Genomic DNA, 14,292 nt, shown 5'->3' with positions numbered 1-14,292 from the left:
AGTATATACTAGTATTATACTGTACATCTGTACTAAACATCTATTGTACTATACATCCGTTTTGACTCTGGGGGGTGCTCTCGAGCCAAAAGAGGTCCCTTAAATCAGGATTTCCCAACCCTCTCCTTGGGCTCCCCAGAGATTTCACATTTTCGTTTTAACCTTAAACTGGCACGCATGATTGAATTCGTCAACTAATCGTCAAGCCTTTGACTAATTGAACCAGGTGTGACAATTTAAGGTTAAAACAAAAATGTGAAAACGTCTGGGGAGGCCCAAGGAGAGGGCTGGGAAACACTGCCTTAACTCAATGGACAGAAATAGTCCAGGAATGACCTCATTGGAGCACACACAAAGGGGCATACCTCCCCACACCCATGAATTAAAGCTTTTATTACTAGTCTACTAAGGGCTGTGTGGTTTAACAAGGAAAAAATGTATTCATATAATACCATATGTGTATATGAAACATAGTCACCTCTCAAACCAAAATTTGAGTAAAAATAAATAAATGCATTTTACACTCACGGTGTACCTTTAAGTGTATGTGTGTGTGTGTTGACTGTATGCTTGTATACACATTTAGCTGTTGTCATGGAGTCAGCTCACGGGGATCCAAATAAAGATCAAGTCTTATAAAATAAGTGAATGTTTTTTTGTTAATTATGTCTTTCCGGCTACTTACAGTGTAGGAGTGACTTTTTATTTAACTAAGCATATAAGGTGTTCACTTTTATGAACTAAGTATCCATGGTGATATCAGTTGGTCTTTGATAACAGAACACCCACATCAAGAGGCACAAAACCAGGTTTATACTCAGAAAACAACTTCAAAACAGTCATAAAAAACAATTACAATCAATTTATTCTCATTATAATTCATGACTATAATTCAACTTTTTCAAAATCATTGATTGAATAAATTCCTTACAAAAAAAACTACATCAAATGTAGGCCACTCAAGACACCTGAGCTAGGAACCATGACAACACAGCTGACTAACAATACAGTGATACTGTTGAAATACAAAGGCTGTGTCCCAGATGGCACCTTATTCCCTCTATAGTGCACTACTTTTGACCAGAGCCCTGTATGTGCCCTGTCAAAAGTGCCTGTGATGTACCTAACTTCACATATGTTTCAGGTGTCTATACAGTATGGGCGAGTCCGAAATGGCACCCCATTCCCTATATAGTACACTACTTTTGGCCATTCAAAATGAGTGCACTATATAGTGAATAGCGTGCCATTTGGGCCATACCCCATGTGATCATGCACCGGAGGGAAACTGGTTTATATTTGAAGTGGCGTAAATAACTTCTTCCCTTTTCAGTTGTGTTATAAGAATCCTTCGAAACTGAGTTCCTGTCCTCTCTTCATCCTCCTTCCTTCTGTGTAAAATCCCCCATTCTTCTCTTTCCTCCTGTACCACTCTGTTTTATCCTCCTGTACCACTCTGGTTTTATCCTCCTGTACCACTCTGGTTTTATTCTCCTGTACCGCTCTGGTTTTATCCTCCTGTACCACTCTGGTTTTATTCTCCTGTACCACTCTGTTTTATCCTCCTGTACCACTCTGGTTTTATCCTCCTGTACCACTCTGGTTTTATCCTCCTGTACCACTCTGGTTTTATCCTCCTGTACCACTCTGGTTTTATCCTCCTGTACCACTCTGTTTTATCCTCCTGTACCACTCTGTTTTATCCTCCTGTACCACTCTGTTTTATCCTCCTGTACCGCTCTGGTTTTATCCTCCTGTACCACTCTGTTTTATCCTCCTGTACCGCTCTGGTTTCATCCTCCTGTACCGCTCTGGTTTATCCTCCTGTACCGCTCTGGTTTATCCTCCTGTACCACTCTGGTTTTATCCTCCTGCACCACTCTGGTTTTATCCTCCTGCACCACTCTGGTTTTATCCTCCTGCACCACTCTGGTTTTATCCTCCTGCACCACTCTGGTTTTATCCTCCTGTACCACTCTGGTTTATCCTCCTGTACCACTCTCGTTTCATCCTCCTGTACCGCTCTGGTTTCATCCTCCTGTACCGCTCTGGTTTATCCTCCTGTATCGCTCTGGTTTATCCTCCTGTACCACTCTGGTTTTATCCTCCTGCACCACTCTGGTTTATCCTCCTGTACCACTCTGGTTTTATCCTCCTGTACCACTCTCGTTTCATCCTCCTGTACCGCTCTGGTTTTATCCTCCTGTACCGCTTTGTTTTATCCTCCTGTACCGCTGTTTTATCCTCCTGTACCGCTCTGTTTAATCCTCCTGTACCACTCTGTTTTATCCTCCTGCACCAATGTTTTATCCTCCTGTACCACTCTGTTTTATCCTCCTGCACCAATGTTTTATCCTCCTGTACCACTGTTTTATCCTCCTGTACCACTCTGTTTTATCCTCCTGTACCACTCTGTTTTATCCTCCTGTAACGCTCTGTTTTATCTTCCTGTACAGCTCTGTTTTATCTTCCTGTACCGCTCTGGTTTTATCCTCCTGTACCACTCTGGTTTTATCCTCCTGTACCGCTCTGTTTTATCCTGCTGTGGATGAACCTCTTCAATTATGACTGGGTTTATTATATATATATGTCAATCCCCCTCTAGGTGCATGTCAACAGCCTAGACATACAGTATTGTCTAGGTTCCAAATGGGACCATTATTCATAGTGCACAACTTTTGACCAGGGTTAAAGTTCGGGGTCAAAAGTAGGGCACTATGAAGTGAAAAGGGTTACATTTGAGACACAGCCGTTTTGTCTCTTCTTCTGATTCAACTCCTTTCCTTAATCTGCACTGATGTAAGAGAGCTGGACTGGGGAAAGTACCTAGAGGATACCTAGAGGACAGCTAGAGGACAGCTAGAGGATACCTAGAGGATAGCTAGAGGATACCTAGAGGACAGCTAGAGGATACCTAGAGGACAGCTAGAGGACAGCTAGAGGATACCTAGGGGACACCTAGAGGATACCTAGGGGACAGCTAGAGGATACCTAGAGGACAGCTAGAGGATACCTAGAGGATACCTTCGAGGACAGCTAGAGGATACCTAGAGGACAGCTAGAGGATACCTAGAGGACAGCTAGAGGATACCTAGAGGACAGCTAGAGGACAGCTAGAGGACAGCTAGAGGATAGCTAGAGGATACCTAGAGGACAGCTAGAGGATACCTAGAGGACAGCTAGAGGATACCTAGAGGACAACTAGGGGACAGCTAGAGGATAGCTAGAGGATACCTAGAGGACAGCTAGAGGATACCTAGAGGATACCTAGAGGACAGCTAGAGGACAGCTAGAGGATAGCTAGAGGATACCTAGAGGACAGCTAGAGGATACCTAGAGGACAGCTAGAGGATACCTAGAGGACAGCTAGCGGATACCTAGAGGACAGCTAGAGGACAGCTAGAGGATACCTAGAGGACAGCTAGAGGATACCTAGAGGACACCTAGAGGACACCTAGAGGACAGCTAGAGGATACCTTCGGGGACAGCTAGAGGATACCTAGAGGACAGCTAGAGGATACCTAGAGGACAGCTAGAGGATACCTAGAGGACAGCTAGAGGATACCTAGAGGACAGCTAGAGGACAGCTAGAGGATACCTAGAGGACAGCTAGAGGATATCTAGAGGACAGCTAGAGGATACCTAGAGGATAGCTAGAGGACAGCTAGAGGATACGTAGAGGATAGCTAGAGGATAGCTACAGGACAGCTAGAGGACAGCTAGAGGATAGCTAGAGGACAGCTAGAGGATACGTAGAGGATAGCTAGAGGATAGCTACAGGACAGCTAGAGGACAGCTAGAGGATAGCTAGAGGATAGCTAGAGGACACCAAGAGGATAGCTGGAGGATACCTAGAGGACACCTAGAGGATAGCTAGAGGACACCAAGAGGATAGCTAGAGGACACCAAGAGGATAGCTAGAGGATACCTAGAGGATAGCTAGAGGACACCAAGAGGATAGCTAGAGGACACCAAGAGGATAGCTAGAGGACACCAAGAGGATAGCTAGAGGACACCTAGAGGATACTTAGAGGATACCTAGAGGATAGCTAAAGGACTCGCTCTCTCTCTGTCTCTCTAACTATTTTTCGCTCTTTCACTCTTTCTCTATCCCTCTCTCTCCCTCCTTCTCTCTCTCCTCCCTTTCCCCCGCTTGCTCATAATCATCGTCTCTCCTCCTGCGCCGTCCCCTAGCCCCTCCTCTCCTCTCCCTGGTCGAATCAGAGCCCTGCGACCCTGCGTCTCCCCCAAAGTCCTCCCTGATCACCTCCTCCTGGTGCTCTTCATCATCATCCTCATCACTCTCCTCCGAGTTCGACTCATCTGAGTTTTCCTCCTCCAGGTAACGATAACCTTTGACCTGAGGAGGAAGTGACGCAGTCAACATTATATTACATTACAGACCAAACATGTCAATTGATGACTTTGTGTCATTATCGAAGACTCTTTTTGCTCTTTTAATTGTCTTTATTGCCAATGCCAAACCTTAAACAAAGACTGTTTAATTTCAATGTTCTGTTTTGCTTGTCTTTATCGCATTACTAGTGAAGGTGATATTTGCACTTTTCTCTCCAGCCAAATGGTATTTAAAGAAAATAAATGTAAAAACATAGCAAAACATTTACAGATTGTGATAGGTTACCTTGTGTTTGGGGCGGGGAATGCGAGGCAGTCTGAAATGCATGTTCTTGGCCAGTCGTCGCTCCATCGTCCAATAGCAGAAGCACGCCAGCAGCAAGATGACCAATAGAATGGAGAGTTTGGCCTGAGGAGGAGGGACCAGGAATGAGAAAGGAGAGAAAGAGAGGAGTGAAATAAGCACTTTAAATTAATAGTTTTTACACTTGTTCTAACACACAGACACATGGGGACACACACGGACACACACGGGGACACACGGGGACACACACGGGGACATGGACACACACACACACGGGGACACAGGAACACACACAGGGACACACACAGGGACACACACACACGGACACATACACACGGACACACACACACGGACACACACACACGGACACACACACGGACACACACACACGGACACACACACACGGACACACACACACGGACACACACACACGGACACACACACATGGACACACACGGGGACACACACGGACATGGGGACACACACGGGGACATGGGGACACACACGGGGACATGGGGACACCGGGAGACACACAGGGACACACACATACCCTCATGATGAGTCCAGTCCACAGGTAGACTATGAAAATGGCGATAGCCTGCCACCAGTGGTAGATGGTGTAGACAAAGTCCAGTCTCTCTTTATCTTCATACAACATACCCAGGAGAACTGACAGACACGGGGAGAGAGAGAGACAGTGGAGAGTGGGGGGCAGAGAGGGGGGGGTGCGGTGGAGAGGTGGGTAGATAGAAAGAGAGGAGGGCGGTAGACAAGGGGGAAGAGAGAGTGAGAGAGGAGGGCGGTAGAGAGGGGGGGTAGAGAGAGAAAGGGGAGGTGGAGAGGTGGAGAGGTGGAAGATATGAGAGAGAGGAGACATAAATGTTGGAAATGATTAAGTCTGAACTAGGAAATAAAAGAGTTGTGTGTGTGTGTGTGTGCGTGCGATCATAGTACTAAAACTCACTGCTGAGTCCAGTCTTATTCAATGCAGACCCCATTCCCCAGAGGGCGATCACCACCAGCAGGTAAGGCAGTTGATCAGGTGAGCGTGGAGCCGGGGACCAGAACAGCAGGAACACTAGCAGAGGACCGTGGATCACAGCGCCCCCTAGCAGAGAGACGTAGCGTGGCAGCCTGAGGAGGGACAGGGACAGGCAGGAGAACAGGGAGCAGGACAGACCATAGACCATCACCAGGAGATACAGCCACTCCAGACCCACCGTACACACACCATACGACTGGGAGGGGGAGACATGAGGATAGATTAGAGGAGAGACAAAGACAGGGAAAGTAGGAGAAAAGGGGGGGTTGAACAGGACAGAGAGAGAGATAGTGAGTGAGTGAGTGAGTGAGTGAGTGAGTGAGTGAGTGAGTGAGTGAGTGTGAGTGAGCAAAAGAGAGTGAGCAAGCGAGAGAAAGAGCACGAGCGAGCGAGAGAAAGAGCGAGAGAGAGAGAAAGAAAGAGCACGAGCGAGAGAAAGAGCGAGAGAGAGAGAGAAAGAAAGAGCACGAGCGAGAGAGAGGATAGAGAGAGAGAGGAGAGATCGAGCATCATGAATATAGCTGCCCTCCAGCAGAATCTATGTCCACACTAGGTAAAGTGACACAGTAGGTCTGTGAAAGCTACATGGACAACATTCAGACTCCAGCTAGGACAGTTACTAAAGGACTTCCTGTCATGACTACCAGAGTGAGTCCCGTGACAGAGAAGAGTGAGTCCAGTCCACTGTAGATGAAGAAAGGGATGAGGAGTCTCAGCCTGTAGTCTCTCAGGTGTTTGAAGGGCAACTGGAAGATGTTCCCCCAGCCGATACTCCTCAGATCGATCTCCTCTGTAGGGCGGTACGCAGCCCCGCACACTGCCAGGAACTATCGGTAAAACACAATGAACGACTGTGGGAAAGCAAGCAATGGACTCTGGGTAATCTCGGAGGGTGTTGTATTGATTGTTGGGTGAAATAACGCTAGGCTGTTAGGATGATCATTTTAGGTATGCGTGTACACACGTGTCTTTGCCTGTGTGTGTGTGTGTGTGTGTGTGTGTGTGTGTGTGTGTGTGTGTGTGTATGTGTCTGTGTGTCTTACGATGATCATGGAGAGGAAGGCGGCCCCCATGAGAACACTCTCCACCTGGATGAGCAGCAGGGAGCGAGGGAGGTGCTTCAGGACGGTCCTGTTGAAACCCTCGATCATACCACTGCCCTCCGCACCTGGGGAGGGGGAGGAGTTATTAAACCCACCAATCATAGCACTGTCCTCTGAACACAATAAAGAGAGAGGGATAAAGAAAGTGATGAAACAAAAACCTGTATATTTGTTAAACCATTGATCAGAGAGAGAGAGAGAGAGAGGAGTGGGGAGGGGAGGGGGAAGGGGGAGGAGAGAGATTGAGGTGCACGAAAACAATGCTATTAAAACCATACATCCTGCTTCTCCCCTGAGAGTCAGGGTAAGGAAATGGAAGTTAACAGACTACTGGTCAGTTTACCACAGTGTTTAACCTTGTACAGATAATAACAGACTACTGGTCAGTTTACCACAGTGTTTAACGTTGTACAGATAATAACAGACTACTGGTCAGTTTACCACAGTGTTTAACCTTGTACAGATAATAACAGACTACGGGTCAGTTTACCACAGTGTTTAACCTTGTACAGATAATAACAGACTACTGGTCAGTTTACCACAGTGTTTAACCTTGTACAGATAATAACAGACTACGGGTCAGTTTACCACAGTGTTTAACCTTGTACAGATAATAACAGACTACTGGTCAGTTTACCACAGTGTTTAACGTTGTACAGTGTGTGGTTGTAGTCACTAAGGAACTGGTGGAGGAAGAGGCGCTGGGGGAACTCTGCAAACACCAGGCTGAGCTGAGAGACACAAAGAGAAACACAGCCAGACATCAGAATCCACACACACACACACACACACACACACACGCACACACACACACACGCACACACACGGCAATGCTTAACCGATATATCACTCACTGACTGACAAGTGACTCGACCAATGGCAACATACATGGAAGATGATGAAGAACACGGATTGGAAGATGATGACATAGCGATGACACACCCCCTTGGGTAGTTTCTTCTGTTCCTGAACGTGATCCTCCTTATAGTTCACATACTCATAGTACTGTTGTGCCATCCTGAGTGTGTGAGCGAGAGAGAGACAGAAACACAATAAAACACAGTGTGATTAACACTACGTAGCAGAACACAACACAACATAAACACTGCCACCCGTACGAGCTGTACATGTATTCTGGTCTGTGTGACGTTGATGTGTGTGTCTCCATTCTCCACTTCCTAACCTTGTGATGTAGGTCCCTAATGACGCCCACAGCGGGACAATGGCTGCACCAATGGCCACAGCCGATGGTACCAGGGTGTAGTATCGCTCCCAGTAATTGGTTGAGACGAAGAGAGCGTAAATTCCACTTGCCAGAAACATCATCCATTTGGTGCCCAGAAACCTGAAAAAAAGAGAGAAAGAGAGAGAAAAAGAGAGACAGAAAAAGAGAGAGAGAGAGAGCGAGAGGATAGAGGATAGAGAGAGGAGAGAAAGAATGAGAAGAAAGCAGGAGTATGTGTGTATACCTGATTAGTATGGAGGTGTATAACAGGCCTATGATGGGTGTATATATATATAGTATACCTGATTAGTATGGAGGTGTATAACAGGCCTATGATGGGTGTATATATATATATATTATACCTGATTAGTATGGGGGTGTATAACAGGCCTATGATGGGTGTATATATATATAGTATACCTGATGAGTATGGGGGTGTATAACAGGCCTATGATGGGTGTATATATATATATATAGTATACCTGATGAGTATGGGGGTGTATAACAGGCCTATGATGGGTGTATATATATATATATATAGTATACCTGATGAGTATGGGGGTGTATAACAGGCCTATGATGGGTGTATATATATATATATATATATATATAGTATACCTGATGAGTATGGGGGTGTATAACAGGGCTATGATGGGTGTAACGTTGATCCCCATCAGCATCTTCTTGTCGATGTCCTCCAGACCCAGGTTACCATACTTCACCTCCCTGTACGTCTCATCATAGTGGAGTATCAGCTGCATCTGCAACAGGCCTGCAGACACACACACACATATAAATGACTGAACACATGACACACACAAAACATGCACAAAATGGAATACAGGCATATATGAATAGAACAGACAGACAGACAGACAGACAGACAGTTAGACAGACAGACAGTTAGACAGACAGTGAGACAGACAGAGAGACAGAGAGACAGACAGACAGACAGACAGACAGACAGACAGACAGACAGACGTTACCCATGTAGACACTGTATATGATCATGCCCCCGACGCTGGCCCCCAGGACGTTCTTCACCACGCCCAGCTTTTTCCTCCTGTAATACTTCTTCTCCTCCTCTTCCTCATCGTACTCCGGCTGGGGGCCCAGGAACTCCTCCATCTGGGGAAGGGGTGAAGAGAGAGAGAGAGAGAGAGGTGAAGGGAGGGGGAGAGGGGGGACAGGGGGAGGGAGAGAGAGAGGTGAAGGGAGGGGGAGAGGGGGGACAGGGGAGGGGGAGGGAGAGAGAGAGGTGAAGGGAGGGGGAGAGGGAAAGAGAGACAGGTAAAGGGGAGAGGGGGAACAGAGGAGGGGAGAGGGAGAGAGGTGAAGGGAGGGGGAGAGGGGGAACAGGGAAGGAACAGGGGAGGGGGAGAGGTGAAGGGAGGGGGAGAGGGGGGACAGGGGAGGGGGAGAGAGAGAGAGAGGTGAACGGAGGGGGAGAGGGGGGACAGGGGAGGGGGAGGGAGAGAGAGAGAGAGGTGAAGGGAGGAGGAGAGGGGGGACAGGGGAGGGGGAGGGAGAGAGAGAGGTGAAGGGAGGAGGAGAGGGGGGACAGGGGAGGGGGAGGGAGAGAGAGAGGTGAAGGGAGGGGGAGAGGGGGGACAGGGGAGGGGGAGGGAGAGAGAGAGGTGAAGGGAGGGGGAGAGGGGTGACAGGGGAGGGGGAGGGAGAGAGAGAGGTAAAGGGAGGGGGAGAGGGAAAGAGAGACAGGTAAAGGGGAGAGGGGGAACAGGGGAGGGGAGAGGGAGAGAGGTGAAGGGAGGGGGAAAGGGGGGACAGGGGAGGTGGAGGGGGAGAGAGAGAGAGAGGTGAAGGGAGGAGGAGAGGGGGGACAGGGGAGGGGGAGGGAGAGAGAGAGAGGTGAAGGGAGGAGGAGAGGGGGGACAGGGGAGGGGGAGGGAGAGAGAGAGGTGAAGGGAGGAGGAGAGGGGGGACAGGGGAGGGGGAGGGAGAGAGAGAGGTGAAGGGAGGGGGAGAGGGGGGACAGGGGAGGGGGAGGGAGAGAAAGAGGTGAAGGGAGGGGGAGAGGGGTGACAGGGGAGGGGGAGGGAGAGAGAGAGGTAAAGGGAGGGGGAGAGGGAAAGAGAGACAGGTAAAGGGGAGAGGGGGAACAGGGGAGGGGAGAGGGAGAGAGGTGAAGGGAGGGGAAGAGGAAACAGGGAAGGGACAGGGGAGGGGGAGAGAGGTGAAGGGAGGGGGAGAGGGGGGACAGGGGAGGGGGAGAGGTGAAGGGAGGGGGAGAGGGGGTACAGGGGAGGGGGAGATGGGGTACAGGGGAGGGGGAGAGAGGTGAAGGGAGGGGGAGAGGGGGGACAGGGGAGAGAGAGGTGAAGGGAGGGGTGGGGGAGGGGGAGAGAGAGGTGAAGGGAGGGGGAGAGAGAGGTGAAGGGAAAGGGAGTGTGGGAGGGGGAGAGAGAGGTGAAGGGAGGGAAATACAGTGTTGTTAGTGTTGTAGTTTATTATAATTTCATTTTTAATCATTTCAGAGAATAACTAATAAGACAAGAGAGCAAACTGGCATAACAAACCAAAAAAGTGTGTAATGCTCCTTAAAAATCGCAGGATATTGCATTGTAAACATCGGTAGCTAATTTGAAAAAACATTGTATTTTCATGGGGTTTTTTTTCCACACAACACCTGTCCTTGAATATTCCCCTGAGGACCGTCGGGTAACAGGTCTTCAATATTAATGTCGCCATTAGGGGGCGCAACAGGCGACTCCACCACAGCCTCACGGTACACGTTCTCTTCCGCGTCGGCCTCCGCCATCTGTCGGACGATACAGAGAACAGCAGTAAGCACATGAAGATTGAATTTCTTTTCACACTTCTATGAAAATAGACTACTAATGAAGTACGGTGTAATACACGTTTTAAAATGACGTTTTAACCATGGGGGAATATGGTTGAGTTGAGCACAGTGGCTTGCTGCTTCATGATCAATCATTCAAAGACCAAAGAAATACAACTATTATTCCATTATCAAAGAATACATATGTTGATAATTAGATTGCATTAAAACGTTTTGACTTCTAAAAAAGTGTGACCAATAAGAACACCATTTTAAATAGTGACCATCTACAATGGCGGACAATACTTCTAACTTGAATATATAAACATTTATGAAAACAAACCTTTAAATCAATGTCGTATAAAATACACGAGTGCGCGATTCAATACATGCAAAGATGCAATACACTCACCATTATTATGTCAGGATCGGCGTCGTTCTGTCGCCCTTCAGGGCTATTGTATTGTCATGTGCACGAATAAAACTGCGTATTCTTTCTTGGTATCCCCGTCTCGTACTAGTGTACTTGCGCTTCTCCTTTCTCGTGTTAAAGCTCAGGTCCCAAATTAAAACTTTCATTAGGGAAACGAAACTCTGTGTGCCCACTTCCTCTTTTTAACCCTATCCATGTTCGTCTTAAAGCTACAGAGCATTTTTAGTTTCACGTTCTATTAGATTGTCTTAAAGCTACAGAATATATTTCGTTTTAAAGTGTATTAGTTATATGTACGCGATACGCATGGTATACATCGTCCTACGAAATGTAGGTTCCATCTGAAAAAGCAACGTGCAGTGCATTGACTGCTCGTGTGTGTTGTAAAGCCAATATGACCCTTGAAATTGACAGTTGATTTTATTTGCAATGGGAGGGAGGTTTCAAGAAACTGAGGGAAACGTCATACAAGTCTACTAAGTAAACATGTTGGAGATTGAACACCTTATTTTTCTGCAATGTTTAACGTTGAATAAGGCTACTACATCACAAACGGCACCCTACTCCCTATATAGTGCACTACTTCTGACCAAGGACCAGTGTGCTCTGGTCAAAAATAGTGCACTACATAGGAGAAAGGGTGCCATTTGGAACATAATTATAAGTACAGTGTTATTGTACTACTGTGAAGAAAATACAGTGTAGAATGTATAACTAAAAACTAAAATATATAGTATAACAATATTTATTCAGATTTAAAACAAAAAAAAAGGTTTTTAAAATGTCACAAAAGAAAACTTTGTACAACATTAGAACAGTTTCAACATGAAGAAAATACAAAGCCAATGAACAAACTGAGACTGATCAAAATGTAAAGAAATGACACTCAGATAGGCATGGTCCTCGTATTGACTACAGCAGTGTCTCCATCTATTCCTATGGGACAAGGGCCCGTACTCATAAAGCCTAGATCAGCACTCCTACTCTGAGACACTGATATGAGCCCAACGGGTGTCCTTCATCAGTTGAGACAGGTGTATTAGTCCATGGCTAGAGCAGAAAGGAGCATCTCCCAGGGTCCCCCTAAGGAATGGCTTGAAGAATACTGCACTATGGAACAATGAAAGCATTTTGTTAAACATTATTGGGGGATTTCTCAATTCATCATCACTTCGGACACGCCCACATAACTAAAAAGGGCTACACACACAATGCTGAGAGAGCACTGATTGGCTGAACAGAAAATAGTTAACTCTGCACATTAGTGTCTTTGCTGTGGTAAAAAAAAAAAAGATCTTGGCTCAAACCACAAGTATAACCACTGTTCACACAAAACAGGCTTCATCCATCCCAATTTTCCGCTCCACACTGTAATCACAAACCTTCCTTCCAAGCATCTTGCTCTTTAAACACACCCAACCCACTCTGGACGGCAACTCCATCCCCTCCATAAGAGCCATGAATGTATTAAACCCACCCCATCGCTCCCTCTCTCTTTCCCCCCGCACAGAAAGCATGGTAACCCTAGCACTAACCCACCCCCATCCCTCCCTAAAAATATATATATATTATTGTCCAATAGCGTTCTTCCTCATCATCTCCTCGTCCTGAACGGAGAGCTCGGTGAGCTTGCGGCCCAGCCTCTCGTGTAGATCCAGGTACTTGGCCACACAGCGGTCCAGACAGACCGCCTCCCCTTTAGACAGCTCTGCCTCCTTGTAGTGGGGGGGCACACACTTCCTGTGGCACGCGTTGGTCATCCTGCGAGGAGGAAGATGGAGAGAAAGAAGAGGGCGTTAATAAGACCTTGTAGATTACGATAAAGATGAGGGCTGTATCTCAAGTGTCTTTTCCTTTTTTCCTTGTCAAAACCTTAGAAGGCAAGAGAGGAGAGAGGAATGTCAGGAGAGCATTGGGATGAGATCTCCTCCAGTGCTCTCCTCGCTTCCCTCTGATGTTTTGAGCAGGAGAGGAGACAGCATGCAAGAAATCAAAATCTCCATGTATGTGCAAGGTCATAGAACATTCTGATTATGTTATGAAAAGTCAATGTGTGCACTCCTAGCTGGCAATATAACTAGCTAGCTAAATCAGTTCCATTTGAATGAGCTCTAAATAACATGACTTACTTAGCTAGCTAACTAGGGATGGTCTTCCCTTTGGTTTTGCTTATGCATGTACAGCAATGTAGTCGAGTGTGTGCGTTATACAATAGTACTCTATTCTAAATCGATTGATTTGGTCTGACGTTCAGTAGCACGACAGCTAGCTAACGCTATAAAGCTAGATAGCTAGCCTGAGAATCCATCTAACATGATGCTTTTATCTCACCACCAAAAAGCTAAATACGACAGTAAAAATTAGCTGGCTAGCTACATGCAAATGCAGCGTGTTACACTGTAATTAGCACATTCTAGCATTTCAGTGGAGAAAGGACGTTAACAAGCTAGCTAACATTCCATTGCTAGTTAGCCAGTCTTACCGATTGTACATATCAGCCATCATTTCCACTTCTAGTTCCGCCGCCAGTTGCTGTGCTTTCTCTGGGTCCATGTCTGCGTTGTGTCCGCTCCAGACCGTACTCTCTCCAAAAGCGAACCGTTCAAACGACCACTCTCAGCGGCCAACAAACACACCCGACCACCGGCTTATTTAACCTTCAGATTGAGGAAAACACGTGTGTTGTTCCTTAGCTCTCAAGAACCACTTCCGCTGTCAATAAAGTTGCGCATTCAAACAGCTGTCAAATCAATGGGACAGTTTTTAATATTTTTCCAATGAATCCTTGATCCTTCACTTTTACCTCATGATTGACACAATAAATCTCATAAGAAAAGATTGCTGTAAACTATTTACAAGAACCCTACTTATCCTGCCATGTTCAGTGAGCAATTCTTCAAGGGAGGTAGAAAGTAAGGATGCATTGTTAAAGTATTGGGACTAGGTCTCCGAGACAGCAAGTGACAGTCCATTCTCATTATGGCCCCAACAGAACATCAAACAAACTCCTTTTTGTTAGAACACAGATT

General features: G+C 46.7%; 2 protein-coding genes across 7 annotated transcripts; both read right to left on the bottom strand.

Annotated features, from left to right (window-relative positions):
• Positions 1-719: 719 nt before the first annotated feature.
• On the bottom strand, positions 720-11,643 carry LOC109880709 (unc-93 homolog B1, TLR signaling regulator). 6 transcript variants are annotated; one of them, XR_004206902.1, is made up of 15 exons: positions 11,243-11,421; positions 10,678-10,809; positions 9,017-9,158; positions 8,649-8,802; positions 7,989-8,150; positions 7,694-7,823; positions 7,443-7,536; positions 6,746-6,870; positions 6,347-6,529; positions 5,625-5,898; positions 5,211-5,329; positions 4,643-4,765; positions 3,643-4,360; positions 3,500-3,543; positions 720-3,410 (listed from the first exon to the last, which is right to left on the bottom strand). XR_004206902.1 is itself a non-coding variant. In XM_031814670.1 (13 exons), exons 1-13 carry the CDS (start codon positions 11,243-11,245, stop codon positions 4,097-4,099), a joined length of 1,905 nt encoding a protein of 634 aa, XP_031670530.1. In that variant the 5' UTR covers positions 11,246-11,643; the 3' UTR covers positions 720-4,096. The 6 variants fall into 6 exon arrangements, 1 of the variants encoding a protein (XP_031670530.1); XR_004206901.1 differs by having other exon boundaries at positions 720-3,013; positions 3,048-4,360; XR_004206903.1 differs by having other exon boundaries at positions 720-3,013; positions 3,477-4,360.
• A 347-nt stretch (positions 11,644-11,990) lies between these two features.
• LOC109880708 (mitochondrial import inner membrane translocase subunit Tim10) lies at positions 11,991-13,975 on the bottom strand. Its single transcript, XM_020472903.2, has 2 exons — positions 13,746-13,975; positions 11,991-13,024 (listed from the first exon to the last, which is right to left on the bottom strand). Exons 1-2 carry the CDS (start codon positions 13,814-13,816, stop codon positions 12,832-12,834), a joined length of 264 nt encoding a protein of 87 aa, XP_020328492.1. The 5' UTR covers positions 13,817-13,975; the 3' UTR covers positions 11,991-12,831.
• Between the last annotated feature and the right edge of the window lie 317 nt (positions 13,976-14,292).

This window comes from Oncorhynchus kisutch, unplaced genomic scaffold (genome assembly GCF_002021735.2).
Source record: "Oncorhynchus kisutch isolate 150728-3 unplaced genomic scaffold, Okis_V2 Okis07a-Okis12b_hom, whole genome shotgun sequence".
Classification (NCBI taxonomy): domain Eukaryota; kingdom Metazoa; phylum Chordata; class Actinopteri; order Salmoniformes; family Salmonidae; genus Oncorhynchus; species Oncorhynchus kisutch.
This window is presented reverse-complemented; position numbering and strand designations above follow the sequence as displayed.